Source organism: Podarcis bocagei, assembly GCF_964188305.1.
Source record: "Podarcis bocagei genome assembly, chromosome: 11".
Lineage (NCBI taxonomy): Eukaryota > Metazoa > Chordata > Lepidosauria > Squamata > Lacertidae > Podarcis > Podarcis bocagei.
In genome coordinates this window covers 62,223,198-62,237,469 of record NC_138136.1, presented here as the reverse complement: position 1 = coordinate 62,237,469, position 14,272 = coordinate 62,223,198, and the positions used below count along the sequence as shown (strand labels likewise).

Below are 14,272 nucleotides of genomic sequence, written 5' to 3'. Positions count from 1 at the left end.
CATATTGGGATTTTTAGTGCCCGTTAACATACATGAACTATGGGCCCAGTCGGGTCGCCTCCGCTCCTCACATTTTGGATTGGGTCAACAAATGCAAATTAACGTGTCTTTCTAGCTCCGGAGTTTTATCAGTCTCTCATCACCAGCCCAGCTTAATTGGAAAAAGAAATCACTTATGTGGTAGGATTTAAACGTGTTTTGTAGTTGAATGACAGCTTTTGATGTAGAACCGTATTTTACAGGAAGTGGTCTAGTTCTTTATCAGTGTTTCTGTAAGGATATTTCAAAAACTCTCATCAAATTTCCAACAGTAAGTAATATCCCATTCAGCGCAAGGTGAAATGTTTTACATCAAATCCCCTGCTGTGTAATGGCCAATCAGACAGTATTTATAGTGGCTGAATGGATTTCTTGGCTCTGTATTCAAAATTAAACATTTTCAGACATTAACATTTAATGCTTTTTTGCCACACTTCAAGTTGATTTTATGTAACCCTAGATACTCGCAACTCCTTGATAGGCTGAAGTACCTTGTTTATGCCCCAAATCCTGCAGGCAGTGGTTTTTATATTTATTGTACCTGTGTAGACGGAATTAAATTGCAGATTTGATAGCATATTCCTCTCTTCCACTTGAAACCCATTTTCTGTTGAGTTGCGTTAGGTGTCGATCATCAAACCGCTGCAAGTTTACTGGTGCTGGTACAAGTTTTCAACGCTGTGAGCCAGCGATGAGAACTAGAATAGAAACAATTAAACATATTTTAAATGGAAATTTAAAAAAGTAAAGTGGGTTGGTTTCTGTTTTTGCCTTTCTCTTGTAGATGTCCAACCACAGAAGCCTTTGTCAACCTCTGTCATCTTCGGAACTGGACGGATCCTACCTTAGCATTGCTCAATCACAGGCCTTATACAAGAACAACAGAATGGCACCTGGAAGTCCTACCCATATGCCTGTGTCTCAGCCTTGCAGGAAGAGTCATGCCCATCAAGCGGCAGCCCAGGGTCATCGGCAAGAAGATCGGAACGAGTTCATGATGGGCAATGGGTTGCACGGTAAGTGCAACAACGTGGTCTCGTCAACGAGGCAAAAGTTGCCTCCCCACAAGAAAGCAACTCCTGCCGCGGAGCAGAGGAGAAACAGCTGTCCCCTTCAGACTTGCTCTTTCCACAAGAAACCGGGCAGCTCGGATCATGGCTCTTTCCAAGAGGGCTGCCACCTTCCAAAAATGCACTCCGGGCCACATTGTGAATCCTTTGCGCGTTGCTCGTGCCCGTCGCATACTCCTGGACTGAACGGCAGCACGGACCTGAGACCAAAAGAAATGGAGCGTGGCAAAAGGTTGTCGGAAGAAAGGAGGAAGCAGCTGCTGCTCCAGAAGATGGAGCTGGAAATCGAGAAAGAACGCCTTCAGAATCTGTTAGCCAAGCAGGAGGCAAAACTGCTGCTTCAGCAACAGCAGCTCCACCAATCCAGGCTTGACTACAATCGGTGAGTTAGGGGAGGAGTGTCGGAAATGGGGCTTCTGCTTGAGTTCTGTTGGGGTTTATGGAAGGCGGGTGGGTCTGTTGACATCTTTCTTAGGCCGATATCTGGTGCTGGGTTGTTGTTGTTTAGTCGTTTAGTTGTGTCTGCCTCTTCGTGACCCCATGGACCAGAGCACGCCAGGCACTCCTGTCTTCCACTGCCTCCCGCAGTTTGGTCAAACTCATGTTTGTAGCTTCGAGAACGCTGTCCCACCATCTCGTCCTCTGCCGTCCCCTTCTCCTTGTGCCCTCCATCTTTCCCAACATCAGGGTCTTTTCCAGGGAGTCTTCTCTTCTCATGAGGTGGCCAAAGTCTTGGAGCCTCGGCTTCATGATCTGTCCTTCCAGTGAGCACTCAGTGGTGCTGGGTTAGATGAGCATTTCTTAAATTCCTCTTCAGGCCACAGAAGAACTCATAAAACACAACAAGCTTTCTAATTTACCAAAAGACATTAGTTCCACAAAGATGTGTGATCTGCCTTAATCATCTGCGGTGTCATGGGAACAATTTGGTTAAAGCTACATTGCAAATGGCTCAGATACTGTGGTAGTTTAGCATTTGCAATGATGGCATCGAGGAATACGATGCATTGCAAGCCTCTTCAAGATTCTGAGCTCCATCAGGCTTGTTGTGTGGGGGGGATTAATGCTGCTGATCCAAAAAGAGGATGTCGCTGTACTTCAGTGAACTCCCACTCTCTGGTGCCCATAAGCAAACATCCTATGCCCAACTGCAAGGTCTCAGAGAGTTGCTTCAGCCATTTAAGGCAGACTTTAGCCGTTGTTTCCTTCTGTTTGCCCCATCACTACTATTAAGTGTGGCAAAAGATTGAAGGCAGTTCAAAGCTAGTTGAAACATGGGAGCTGGGAGTTGTACTGGGGAAGCATAGAAGTGATCTGGGTGTGCAAGTAGAGAATCAATTGAGAAGGGTGGGTGGGTGACTTTTAGGTGCCCTGTAGAGAGAAGGGGTAGACAACTGACTTGTGGATTGAACTTCACACCATGTACCCAGTTGGCTCTGACCTGACATGATTTCTAATCTCTGCCTGAGTTATTCGGAGAGGTTCCACGTTTTATGTAGTAGTTACATTTGCTGTGGGTATGCTGATGTTATACTGGTTTCCCCATAGCAAATTCTTAAGATGTGAATGACAGGCATGCATGCCTAAACACCTGCGTCCCCTCACCTGAGAGCCCTGATTTGTGTTGTGGTTTCCCAGTGCATGTATATGGATGTTGAAGGACGCACATCTGTCATTCACACTTTAAGCATTTGCGGCAGAAAACACCAGCACGCCCACAGCAAACACAATTGCCACTTACAGCACAGAGCTACTCTTGAGTTGGGTACTTGAGTGTGAGGCAGAAAGGGGAAGAAATCTCAGAGGTGCTAGAAGATTATTTATTGCCCGATGTGTTTCGAGTATTATAGCATTTCCTCAAGGGAGGTTTTGATTTCAAAGAGGTACCAAAACCGACTTCCATACCATCTCATCACAAAATAACCTGCATTCGATGGCTTCCTTCCTTTTCTTTACTTTTTGTGTGAGATAAGCTTGTAATTCATGTGTTTTGGAAGCTTGGTTGTACTGAGGCCTCTGAGACTTCAAGACATGGAACCATCGTATTTTTCAAGCTTATCTCCATAACAGTCTAGCATAGAATTTTGTTTGGGAGGATGGAGAAGTACAATGGCAATAAATCTCAAAAACCAAGGAGAAATAGTGCTGTGAACTGCATAGTGTGTCCCCTTACTTTAAACACTAACTTGAGATCTTTTAAGACAAATTATGTTCGCAGAGGTCCACCACTTTTGACTTCCCTTACAAGCCAGACATTGTAATTGCCACCATCTCCTTGCCTCCTGCAAGTCCTCTCTCTGTGTGTGAGGACTTGTAGCCATTTGTCTCCTATTGTCCCAGTCCACTGAGGAGGCCCTTTTGGTTGTTGCCAAAAAAATACCTGGGCTACAGCGATGTGTGATAGGGCCTTCTTGGTGGTGGCCCTCTGACTGTGGAATTATCTTTCCCTCGATGTTAGGCAGGTGCTGAGAATGGTTCCTTTTCAATACCAGGTGAAAATAAGCCATTTCCAGCAGGCCTATGAATATTCAGCAGTAACTTTATATTGAGATTGACAGATGGTGGGGGATGTCGTATAAAAAATGGATTGTGGGTCTTAGATGTTTTAATTATTCTTTTAGTCACTTTTAGTAGTTTTGTGGCCTGCCTTGTCCTCATTTCATGAGGAAGGGCAGGATACAAAATTTGCAAATAAGATAAATTGTGCGGGCTTTGCTGATTCTCACCATTTGTGCCACCTTCAGAAGCCTTGTGGGAAATGAAACAATACTCAGCCTCTTGTTCTCAAGACACAAGCCAAGAAAAATCTTTCTCAACTCATCTTAGTTTCTTTCATGTGAGGTGCTGGGACCTCACATTATATCAAGGATTGTCACATGGCGGGTGTTTTCTCCTTCTCTGGAGGGTAGGACTCAAACCGATGGCTTCAAATTACAAGATTCTAATTAAACACTTGGAAGAACTGACAGTAAGAGGTGTTTGGCGGTGGAATGGTCTTCCTTGGGTGTTTGTGGACTCTTCTTCCTTGGATATTTTTAAGTAGATGTTGGATGGCCATCTGTCATGGATGCTTTAATTGAGATACCTGCATTGCCGGGGGTTAGACTAGATGACCCTCGGGCTCCCTTCCAACTCTACATTTCTTTGATTCTATGACCTTCTGCAATCAAAACATATTCATTACTGCTGAGCTGAGGAGTCTCCCATGCCATTTAATATGACATGACCCGTCCTTTGATTTCTCCATCTGCAGAGTTATCTGTTGAATTCCTTCAAGGAGTTTGTTCTAGTCTCAGGTTGGAGTAAAAGGTGGTGACTTGGCCAAGCCTGACCAGTTACTTTTTGTAGCTAAGCAGGGATCTGACCATGGGTTTGCCACACACACACACACACACACACACACACACACACACCTCCAGCTACTTCAGTAGCTCTTTTCATGACTTCCTTTGCAGTAGCTGTCCATGTTTTCATGACTGGGCATAATGGAAAAAATGGACTATCTCTCTGCACACACCCCTAAACCCATTTGGAATTGAAATCAGACCACGCTTGAGTTTAAGGCAGTCCTTGATCCCTCTTTAGGGATCCTCTTCCACAGAGTAGTGTGCTTGCTAAATGAACTTGTTGTTGTCATTTAGTCGTGTCCAACTCTTCGTGACCCCATGGACCAAAGCATGCCAGGCACTCCTGTCTTCCACTGCCTCCCGCAGTTTGGTCAGACTCATGCTGGTAGCTTCGAGAACACTGTCCCACCATCTCGTCCTCTGCCGTCCCCTTCTCCTTGTGCCCTCCACCTTTCCCAACATCAGGGTCTTTTCCAGGGAGTCTTCTCTTCTCAGGAGGTGGCCAAAGTATTGGAGCCTCAGCTTCAGGATCTGTCCTTCCAGTGAGCACTCAGGGCTGATTTCCTTCAGAATGGATAGGTTTGATCTTCTTGCAGTCCATGAGACTCTCAAAAGTCTCCTCCAGCTAGATGAACTAGGCAGGGCCAAAGGACACAGCCCTGCTCTTTTCCTCCATGCAAGTATAACCATGTAGAGGAGACTGCCTGAAAGGGCACTCTGCCCTCTTCCCCTTCCCAAAATTAACTTGGGGGGGGGCAGCAGAGGAGTGGGGACTCCAGACACCAATAAATGCATAAAAGCTCAGGATGAGGTCCCATTCTGTGTCAATGGCCAGCAAGGACAGAGTAGCTCCCAAGGTTCCCTCCCTGATCTCTTCTTTTGTCTGTAAGATGCTGTTCAAAAGCAAGCTGTGTTGCTTTGGCTGTTAAAATGCCTGTTTGATCAGAGGCAATCAGAGCTGTGTACTTTAGAAGACAACTGGGGTCACAAACAAAGGTGAAGAACTAAGTAGGAGCAGATGGATTTTTAATGATCAAATATCTTTAATCCATGCATATGTTCCTGCTAATGGAGGAAGAAAAGGAAGGCCTGAAGTCTGTGCGAGGCAATGTTGTTGTTTTGAAAGTCGTTCTCAGAGTGCTCTGTGGGGCATCCACTGCCCAACGACGGGACTCTTAAATGCCTCTGCAATTACGCTTTTCTTATTGTGTATCCTCACATCTGCTGCATCCAGCTTCTGCTGAGAAGATTGCACGTTCTGTAAAGTGCTGGTTGGCAGAAAAGCTGCAAAAGGAAGACCAGAGGCATCCTTTACTGTCTCCGCTTTGCTCCTTCCCATGTATTGATTAATTTAAGTTCATGGAGGATAGATGGGTGTCTCAACAGTATTAGCCATGATAGCTAAATACAACCTCCATCTTCGGAGGCATGAAAACTTTTTTCTTTTTCTTTTAAGGTTTTGCTAGGCAGTCACGACTTTCAGCCCCGCTAAAGTGCACCAATACAACCTAAATGGCTGCAGAGACTAGCTGAGAAACACAACATTTTTCTTTTCCTTTTGGCAAAACTCAGCTCTCCAGCTTGTCTCGATACTCTCTGTTTGTGTGTGTGCTAGCTAGCTAGTTGTAAACAGAGGCTTGTATCCAGAGTAGTGCTGCCACTTGCACAACGAAACTTTCCCCCCTCTCCTCCCCCTAAATCTGTTGTGGGTTTCCCTTCAGCCTTCCAGAACAGGTGTGGGGCAAGGAGCTGGGGAAAGTTCCATTGCAAAAGCATAAACCCTAAAGTAACGAGAGCATTGGGTGCCACTCATAGAATGGCACAGCTGCCAGACCCCTTGATAGCAGTAATGGTCCGGAAGAGCCCTGTAGCTGAATCAGACTAAAAATCCACATAGTTCAGCACCCTTTTTTCTACGCTGGCCAGCCAGGTGCCTCTGAGATGCCCACAAAACACAAGACATGAAGTCAATAGTTCTCCCTCCTTTTTTTTTTAACCCAGAGATGCATTTGAAATAAAAGCACACATTCTACTCATGTAAAAACACCAGGCAGGCCCCACAAATAACCCAGAGATGCATTTTAAATAAAAGAACACTTTCTACTCGTGTAAAAACACGCTGATTCCCAGACCACCTGCGGGCCAGATTTAGAAGGTGATTGGACCTTAGTTTGCCTACCCATGTTCTAAGTTAATAATGGCAAGTTCAACACGTTCTTACCTAAATCATCTTACCCTCTTTAAAGCCATCTAACCTATTCGTGGCCTCAGTTGCACGTTCCATAAATTGCTATTTCTATTAAAAAATGGTATTTTCTTTTCTGGGTTAAATTTATCAAAAGGTGGAGGGATGGAAACAAAACCATTCTTCTGTCTGGAATGTTGCTGTATGAATGGAGCTGGCATTCTTTGCGGAACTCGCTGATTGCAATAACAAAATTTTGAGGACTTTTGAAATTCAGAATTCAAAAGCCCGCTTCCGACGCCCTCATCCAGGGACTCCTTGAGCAATTGAGAGATCTGGTGGGCAAGCACACAGCACTGCTTTTGACCTCAGTACCTGGCACTGCTCTTTTGTGACTGCATCAAGGAGTATTCATGGAACTGCCCCCTCCATAGAAAATAACACAGGATTCTAATCAATCTAGGGTTTTTTTGGCTTGGAGGCCGATGGCTCATGCCTAGGCGTGTCTATTCAAACATAAGTCCTGTTGACGTCAGTGGCACCTACTTCCAGTTAAGTGTGGATAGGATTGCAGTTTAAGTGTTTAATTTACTTGCTGTGTAAAGGGGGAGAGGGAGAGAAGGGGCGAAGGTTTGGCTGCTCAGCACCGTGCATGTTTACCGTGATATGTGGCTCTTCTCTCCCCACCCCAGGTTTAAAGGCCAGCCTCCTAATTCGGAAGAACTGCTCATTGATGAAGTGCTGATGAGACCAGGCGGCTTGGCCCCAGTGATGAATGGCACTTGTGGGGGCCTCAGGTAATACCTTGGTCTTGTGCTCCTCTGTTAAGCACTTTCATGTGTCAGTATATTTTATGATTTGTCTAAAGGGCTTTACAGAATGCTAAAAAACATATTTTCTTTCACCTCTCCCTCCCTTCTCTCGGATTAAATGCTTCAAGCCAAAAAGAATGGAAGTAACATCATGGGATGACAATATAGTCAATAAAGAGTGTGGGGTGGCGGGTGGAGAGACCTGGACCTGGGGTCCTGTCCTTGAAAGTAGACCTTGGGAGCCTGTATTAAAGGCAGTCACTTAGGGGCTCTCAGGTGAAGCTCAGAGGTGAAGCAGGATCAGGCCAGGGCGTCAAAGAAGCCAGGAAACCAACCAAGGCAAGGTTTGAAACAGACGTTTATTGGAGACGGCAAGCTTAAGAGAGAGGTTTGGAAGTGGTTCACATGGCACAAAGCCAGGAGGGAGAGAGGGCCCCAAAACAGGCAGCAAACAGGGTGACACTGGAGTTGAAATTCAGCAGAGGTGCTCTGAAAAAGTGTCCCCTGGCAACCGTTCTAGTTTGACCCAGGTCTGTAGTTCTTCAAGTGCGGAAGCAGAGTTCTGTACAGAAGTGCTAATAATCACGGGGGGAACAGAGGGCGCCTCCTTGAGCCCTACCCCAGGATGGGCAGAGTTGCACGGGGTCTGCCTATCTCTCCGTTAATTAATGCAAATGCGGAACTCCTTATAATAAGTGCCTGCACCGGGAGAGACAGGAGCAATCACTGGGCAGCACTCACTGTGTTTTTCTCATTGGGTGTCATGTGCTTTCATAGCCCAGGTTTTCAATGTTCTCTTTCTGTGTTTGAACACTACGCTTCTCCAGTTCTGGGGCTGTGATTGTAGCCAGCATTGATCTCTGAATCATCCCTCGAGGGCTGCCTCGACCTTTGCTGCAGCAACAAATGCAGGGAAAAGTTCCCTTCTAAGTTTGGGCTTCGAGACTGGGCTGAGGGACGACCCCCGCAAAGGTCTCGATTCTCCGGGCAGGTGGAGGGCTGGATTGAACGCAATTTGGTTTGCTTCTGAGTAAACGTGCATCAGCTTGTGCTGCCCACGCCATCATTTTGCCTTCGAAACAAAGCCAGTCGTACTGAACTTGGCTTTTTAGTGCTGTGTTCAGATCTGCATGTCTGACTTTGCTTCCTTCTCTTGAAGGTAGTGCCTTCAGTTTCCATTGGTGACCCTTGTCTGACCAATGAGCAAAACTGCTTATAAACTCAGTTCCACAATTGGATGCGTTAGCTTTTCTGTTCCTTACGGATAGGGTTTTCCTCCTTTCTCATGCAGGAAATCTTCCCTGTGCAGATAGATAATGTGTCGCTTCATCATAGAGGAGACCATAAACGGACTTATCTGTGTTTGATTTTGTCTAAAACACAGTACAGTAACCTCAACGTACATGGAGGTTGCGTTCTGGGGATAGCGCATAAAACCAAAATCCCATATAGTTAAAATACTTTTCCCCAGATGCCCATCTCCTTTCCACCCCTTTTATTTATTTATAGTGGTACCTCGGGTTACATACGCTTCAGGTTACATACGCCTCAGATTACAGACTCTGCTAACCCAGAAATATTACCTTGGGTTAAGAACTTTGCTTCAGGATGAGAACAGAAATTGTGCTCCAGCGGCGCTGCAGCAGCAGGAGGCCCCATTAGCTAAAGTGGTGCTTCAGGTTAAGAACAGTTTCAGGTTAAGAACAGACCTCCGGAATGAATTAAGTACTTAACCCGAGGTACCACTGTATTTTTAAATTGTCGCAAAGCTGAATATGTGCAAGTTAAATGCACATAATCTGCAAGTTACCTGTATGTAATACTTAGAAAACACAAGTATCAAACTGTTCCCACTCTTCTAGCGAATCTACTTTCAGCATCTGCAGGTCTTTTGTTAGTGGCAACAGCCCTCCCATATTGAGAGGGGAGAGATAGGGTGTGAGAGAAACAAGACGTAGGGATTCTATGGGATTGTCTGTCCATCTTTATGTCTCACTTTTCTGATGGAGACATGCAGTAATCTTATAGCATTAGTGTGCAATTGCGCATTCCCGAGTCTCTGTGCCAGCCGGTCGTGAAGTTTGGCAGCAAGACATCGGAAAGTTTGCTTCCTGTATTCATTCATCAGTTCTGCAAAGGTTACCAGATGAATGCGCCCTAAATAATTTAATCTAATGTAAAGCCAGAGGAGGCTAAGACGACAAGTCCATTTGTCTCCTTTATGCATTTGAATATGGAAGTGATGTTTGCTTCAGTCTCTGAAAAGGGTGCATGTGATTATTGGGGCTGGAGAATGATGCTGTGCAGCTGGACTGTGTCATTGAAATGCCAAAGACTTTTCTCTCTTTTTTTGCTATTTGAAAAACAAAACACAGAAATAATCAAGAAAAGAAGTTATCTCTACCTTCTGGTTGACACGAACTCCTGGGGTAAAAACTTGAATGTTAATTCTCAGCTAAGCAAGGCTCCACTTAAAAGGAGGGATTTTTTTGTTTGTGCTGTTCTTTGTTTTGCTTTTTTTTTTTAAAAAAAGGGGTTAAAAGTATTCAAAATATTAAACTTGCTCAAGCGAGACATTAGAGTTTCGAAAGAAAATAAATGATACAATCAACACCCGAAAAACATATTTTTTTTATAATTAACTGCTCATTTTGGCTTAATTATCTACAATTACCAAATCTAATTGCAATTTATTTTCTATTATCTGTGGGAAGAATAGCAGGCAAGGGGACGTGCCTGCCGGGCGATGTGCACAAGGGCAAGAGGAAAGGTCCCAAGAACATGCGGGCCTCTCAGTGGGGACCCCAGAGGCAGGCAGGTGCGGAGGGTGATCGCGCTCAGCATTTGAAAGGAATCTCATTGCCTCTTGGAGAGCATCTTTTTTAAGCTTAATAATAATAATAATAATAATAATAATAATAATAATAATAATAATAATAATAATAATAATATTTATACCCCACCCATCTGGCTGGGTTTCCCCAGCCATTCTGGGCGGCTTCCAACATAATATTAAAATACAATAGTCCGCCAAACATTAAAAGCTTCCCTAAACAGGGCTGCCTTCAGATGTCTTCTAAAAGTCTGGTAGTTGTTTTTCTCTTTGACATCTGATGGGAGGGCATTCCACAGGGCAGGTGCCACTACCGAGAAGGCCCTCTGCCTGGTTCCCTATAACTTGGCTTCTCGCAGTGAAGAAACCACCAGAAGGCCCTCGGCGCTGGACCTCAGTATCTGGGCTGAATAATGGGGGTGGAGACGCTCCTTCAGATATACTGGACCGAGGCCATTTAGGGCTTTAAAGGTCAGCACCAACACTTTGAATTGTGCTCGGAAATGTACTGGGAGCCAATGCAGGTCTTTCAAGACCAGTGTTATGTGGTCTCGGCGGCTGCTCCCAGTCACCAGTTTAGCTGCCGCATTCTGGATTAATTTCAGTTTCCAGGTCACTTTCAAAGGTAGCCCCACGTAGACCGCATTGCTGTAGTCCAAGCAGGAGATAACCAGAGCATGCACCACTCTGGCGAGACAGTCCGTGGGCAGGTAGGGTCTCAGCCTGTGCACCAGATGGAGCTGATAAGCAGCTGCCCTGGACACAGAATTGACCTGCACCTCAATGGACAGCTGTGAGTCCAAAATGACTCCCAGTCTGCGCACCTGGTCCTTCAGGGGCACAGTTACCCCATTCTGGACCAGGGAGTCCTCCACACCTGCCCGCCTCCTGTCCCTGCAAAACAGTACTTCTGTCTTGTCAGGATTCAACCTCAAGCTACCCAGAGGGAGACTTCTGTGGGCAAGTCTGATTTCAGTTTCACTTCAAGCAGTTTGTTTGCAAAAGCTGAGACCTGCCCCACCCATTTGATCTTCTTCATTTACTTTTGGCATGGGATCATTTTGTTCTTTCTCCACTTAACAGAGGCTTTAATCAATGTTGCCCATTCCATCTGTGTCTGGGTATCTCACAGGGAGATTGGGGGCAGATAATGATTTGGAAGGCTGCTTCTTTCCTTGATGCCGCCAGGTTAGCCAGCCTTGGAGCACAGCCTTTCCTAATCTGCAGCATTCCAGACATTTTGGACTACAAAACCCATCTGCCACAGCCAGCATGGCCATTTTGGGGGGGGGGCACAAAGTTGAGGAAAGCTGCCTTACAGCATAAGTGGGGAACCCCACATCCAGGGGCCAAATGTGGCCCTCAAGCTTCTTCCCAGGCCACCCCTTCTCCCATACTTTTCACCCTCCTTAAGTATTTTTATCTGACTGGCACGTGTCCTTGAACCTCCTTTAATATGTCTTACTTGCTGGGATGGAGAACAGTAAGGTAGGGTGGGTGGTGCCTATATAGACACTAGCCTACTGTGCAAAGGTAAAATCTACACTCATGGCCCGCCCACTTTTGAAGATGCTCCGCCCACCACTGGCATGTGATTCCTGGAAAGTTGCCTAGTTGGAAGTGCAGGCCTTGGGCTGAAAAAGGTCTTCCACCCCAGCTTTTGAGGAATAGTTCTTCCGTATTTCTCAGAGTTTGAAGAAATGCCTCATTCAGAGGCATTGATCCATTTAGCTCAGTTCTGTGACGTCTTGACTGGTGGCAGCTCAGAGTCTCAGGGCAGAGATTTATCTCCTCCCCTGCTGCCAAAGGGGGGCATGAAAAACATCTCTTTTACCACTAAACTACTGTCCCACCAAACTTCTTAGCTCAGGGTCCATCTGTTGACTTTGAAGACCTATGCCAGAAATGTATTTCCTGGCCATTAGCCCTTTTAATGATATATAATGAGATGAAAAAGATGTTGAAATACACATTCTTAAAAAAAGCAGAAGCATTTTTACTTGGTATTATAGGCCAAGACATTAATAGACAAGATGTCAAACTGTTCTTATATGCAACAACAGCGACAAGAGTATTGTTAGCCCAGAAATGGAAGCAAGAAGAAATTCCGACCTAATGAAGAATGGCAGACGAAATTAATGGATATAAAGATCAGGAGCAGCCTTGCTAGATCAGGTCACAGATCAGAGTTTAGTCCTGTGTTCCACTACGGCCATCATAGTGCCTAACGTCCCACCAACATCCACATTTGCTGCCCATAATATCAACAGGACTTTTTCCACAACTGTACGAGCTAAAAACTCTTTTCAAAGGCTTTAGTTCTCTTGAGGCCAAATCCCATGAGCACTGTCGGGTTCTATTCTTGCATGGCAAAGGGCGGCCAGGGGGTGGGGGCCTGTGGTGTGGCCAACACTTCTTACCAGAAGGCAACTTTCTACCACCCCACATCACAGAAACTGCAGCTGCTAACGGCCTGCGCCTGTTCGTTCTTATGCATTTGCTATGCAAGGCCCTGGTGCAAGAGGCCCTTGAAAATGTTGTCTAAAGCAGAACCACATCCAATTGTATGTCTTAAAAAAAGGAAAAACCCATCTCCCTGATGCAGATGGTCTGCTACGTGCTGAAGTACCCACTCTGTGAGTATTCAGTAAGATCAATATGCCCAGCACCTGCTTTTGTGCACACTCCTGACATCTGGGAGAGGTGATTTTTCCCCCAGGCAATCTACTCTTTATCTTGATTTTTGAATATGAATACCTTTGCACCGGGAAGGAAAACGGGGTGGGAGAAGAGGTCAGCTGTTTACTGGAGTACCATGCAGGGAGAGGCTGTGCTAATAACGAAATGGTGCATAATTACGTCTCACACTTCAGAGCTCTCAGCCTTGTGATATTCCAATTTTTCCTCGGACCCAAAGACCTGGGCTGCACACCTCATGCTTGGTCATGTCAATAGGGATAGAAGCCATGGGGCGAGGGAGAAGGGCTTATTCTGTAGAAGCCATTTTCACCCCTATTGAATTTTCTTGGGCAGTCAATGAGATTTTACATGTGTCTTCAGGTTTTTTTTGCACAGCTGATTGCCATGTTTGACTCTAGGAAAGCTTCCTTCCCCAGGGTGGGTCACCTAGTACCTGTGAGGTATAAAATAGACTGTATAATTTGGAGTGTCTTGGATTTAAATCTTTACGCAAGTGTGGAGATTACTGGGTCACTGTGAAACTGATCGCGCACAGCTCCGCTTAGTGTGCATCATGAACCCCCTTCTCTGTGCGGCATTCTCCTCCAACTACTGGTATCCCACACTTTTTCTCCTCCCTAGATCCAGAGATTTCCTATGCAATCATTGTAGCTATCCTTATTTGGATCTTCAAAGCATAGTGTTCATCACTGCAGTTTTTGGGAGTTGATATCTGCTGAAGGAGATACTCAGCATTGCAACGTGGGTATCAGTACTCACTCTTACTTCTGCAGGCGCTGCCTTTGGAAGGGAGAGAGCGAAAGGGGTTGGCTGGTCCTAAAACTTCCCTTCTAACTTGGAGCCACTCAGAGATGGCGCTATTTCTACTTATCCTGGGGAGTGTAGAATGGTCTCTGGACCGGGAGCAGGGGAAGAAATATCTAACGAGAATTTGTGCCCGCCCCATTTTGCAGCCTCTTTTTAACATGCTACTTTTGATAGTTTGCCACTTTAGAAACTTTGGAGACTGAGATGCTTTCCTTCTGCACCTCTTTAAAGACCGTCACATCTTCAAAAACAAACGGAAAATGCCCCACCATTTATTTTGTGAATGAGACAAATTGTGTTGTTCTTCCCTTAAGTTTTAGACTGCACCTGTGCCCCTGCTGTCCCCAGCACAGGTGTGCACATCTCACAACTGAACAAAGCATAAGGAAAATGTGTCATTCCCTCTCCTATGTCCATGCGAGGCTGTCCCTCAAAGCGCATTGCATAAGAATAGGATATTATGCCAGTTGTGCTCAATG

General features: G+C 45.5%; 1 protein-coding gene across 7 annotated transcripts in view; it reads left to right on the top strand.

Moving 5' to 3' along the window:
* The window catches only part of KIAA1328, a 235,677-nt gene that overhangs the window by 166,627 nt on the left and 54,778 nt on the right, over window positions 1-14,272 (top strand). For all 7 annotated transcript variants that reach the window (XM_081212924.1, XM_081212925.1, XM_081212926.1 and 4 more), the window contains 2 exons: window positions 824-1,491; window positions 7,334-7,438. In XM_081212924.1, the coding sequence (XP_081069050.1) occupies window positions 824-1,491; window positions 7,334-7,438 (773 nt within the window). The remainder of the gene's footprint in view (window positions 1-823; window positions 1,492-7,333; window positions 7,439-14,272) is intronic.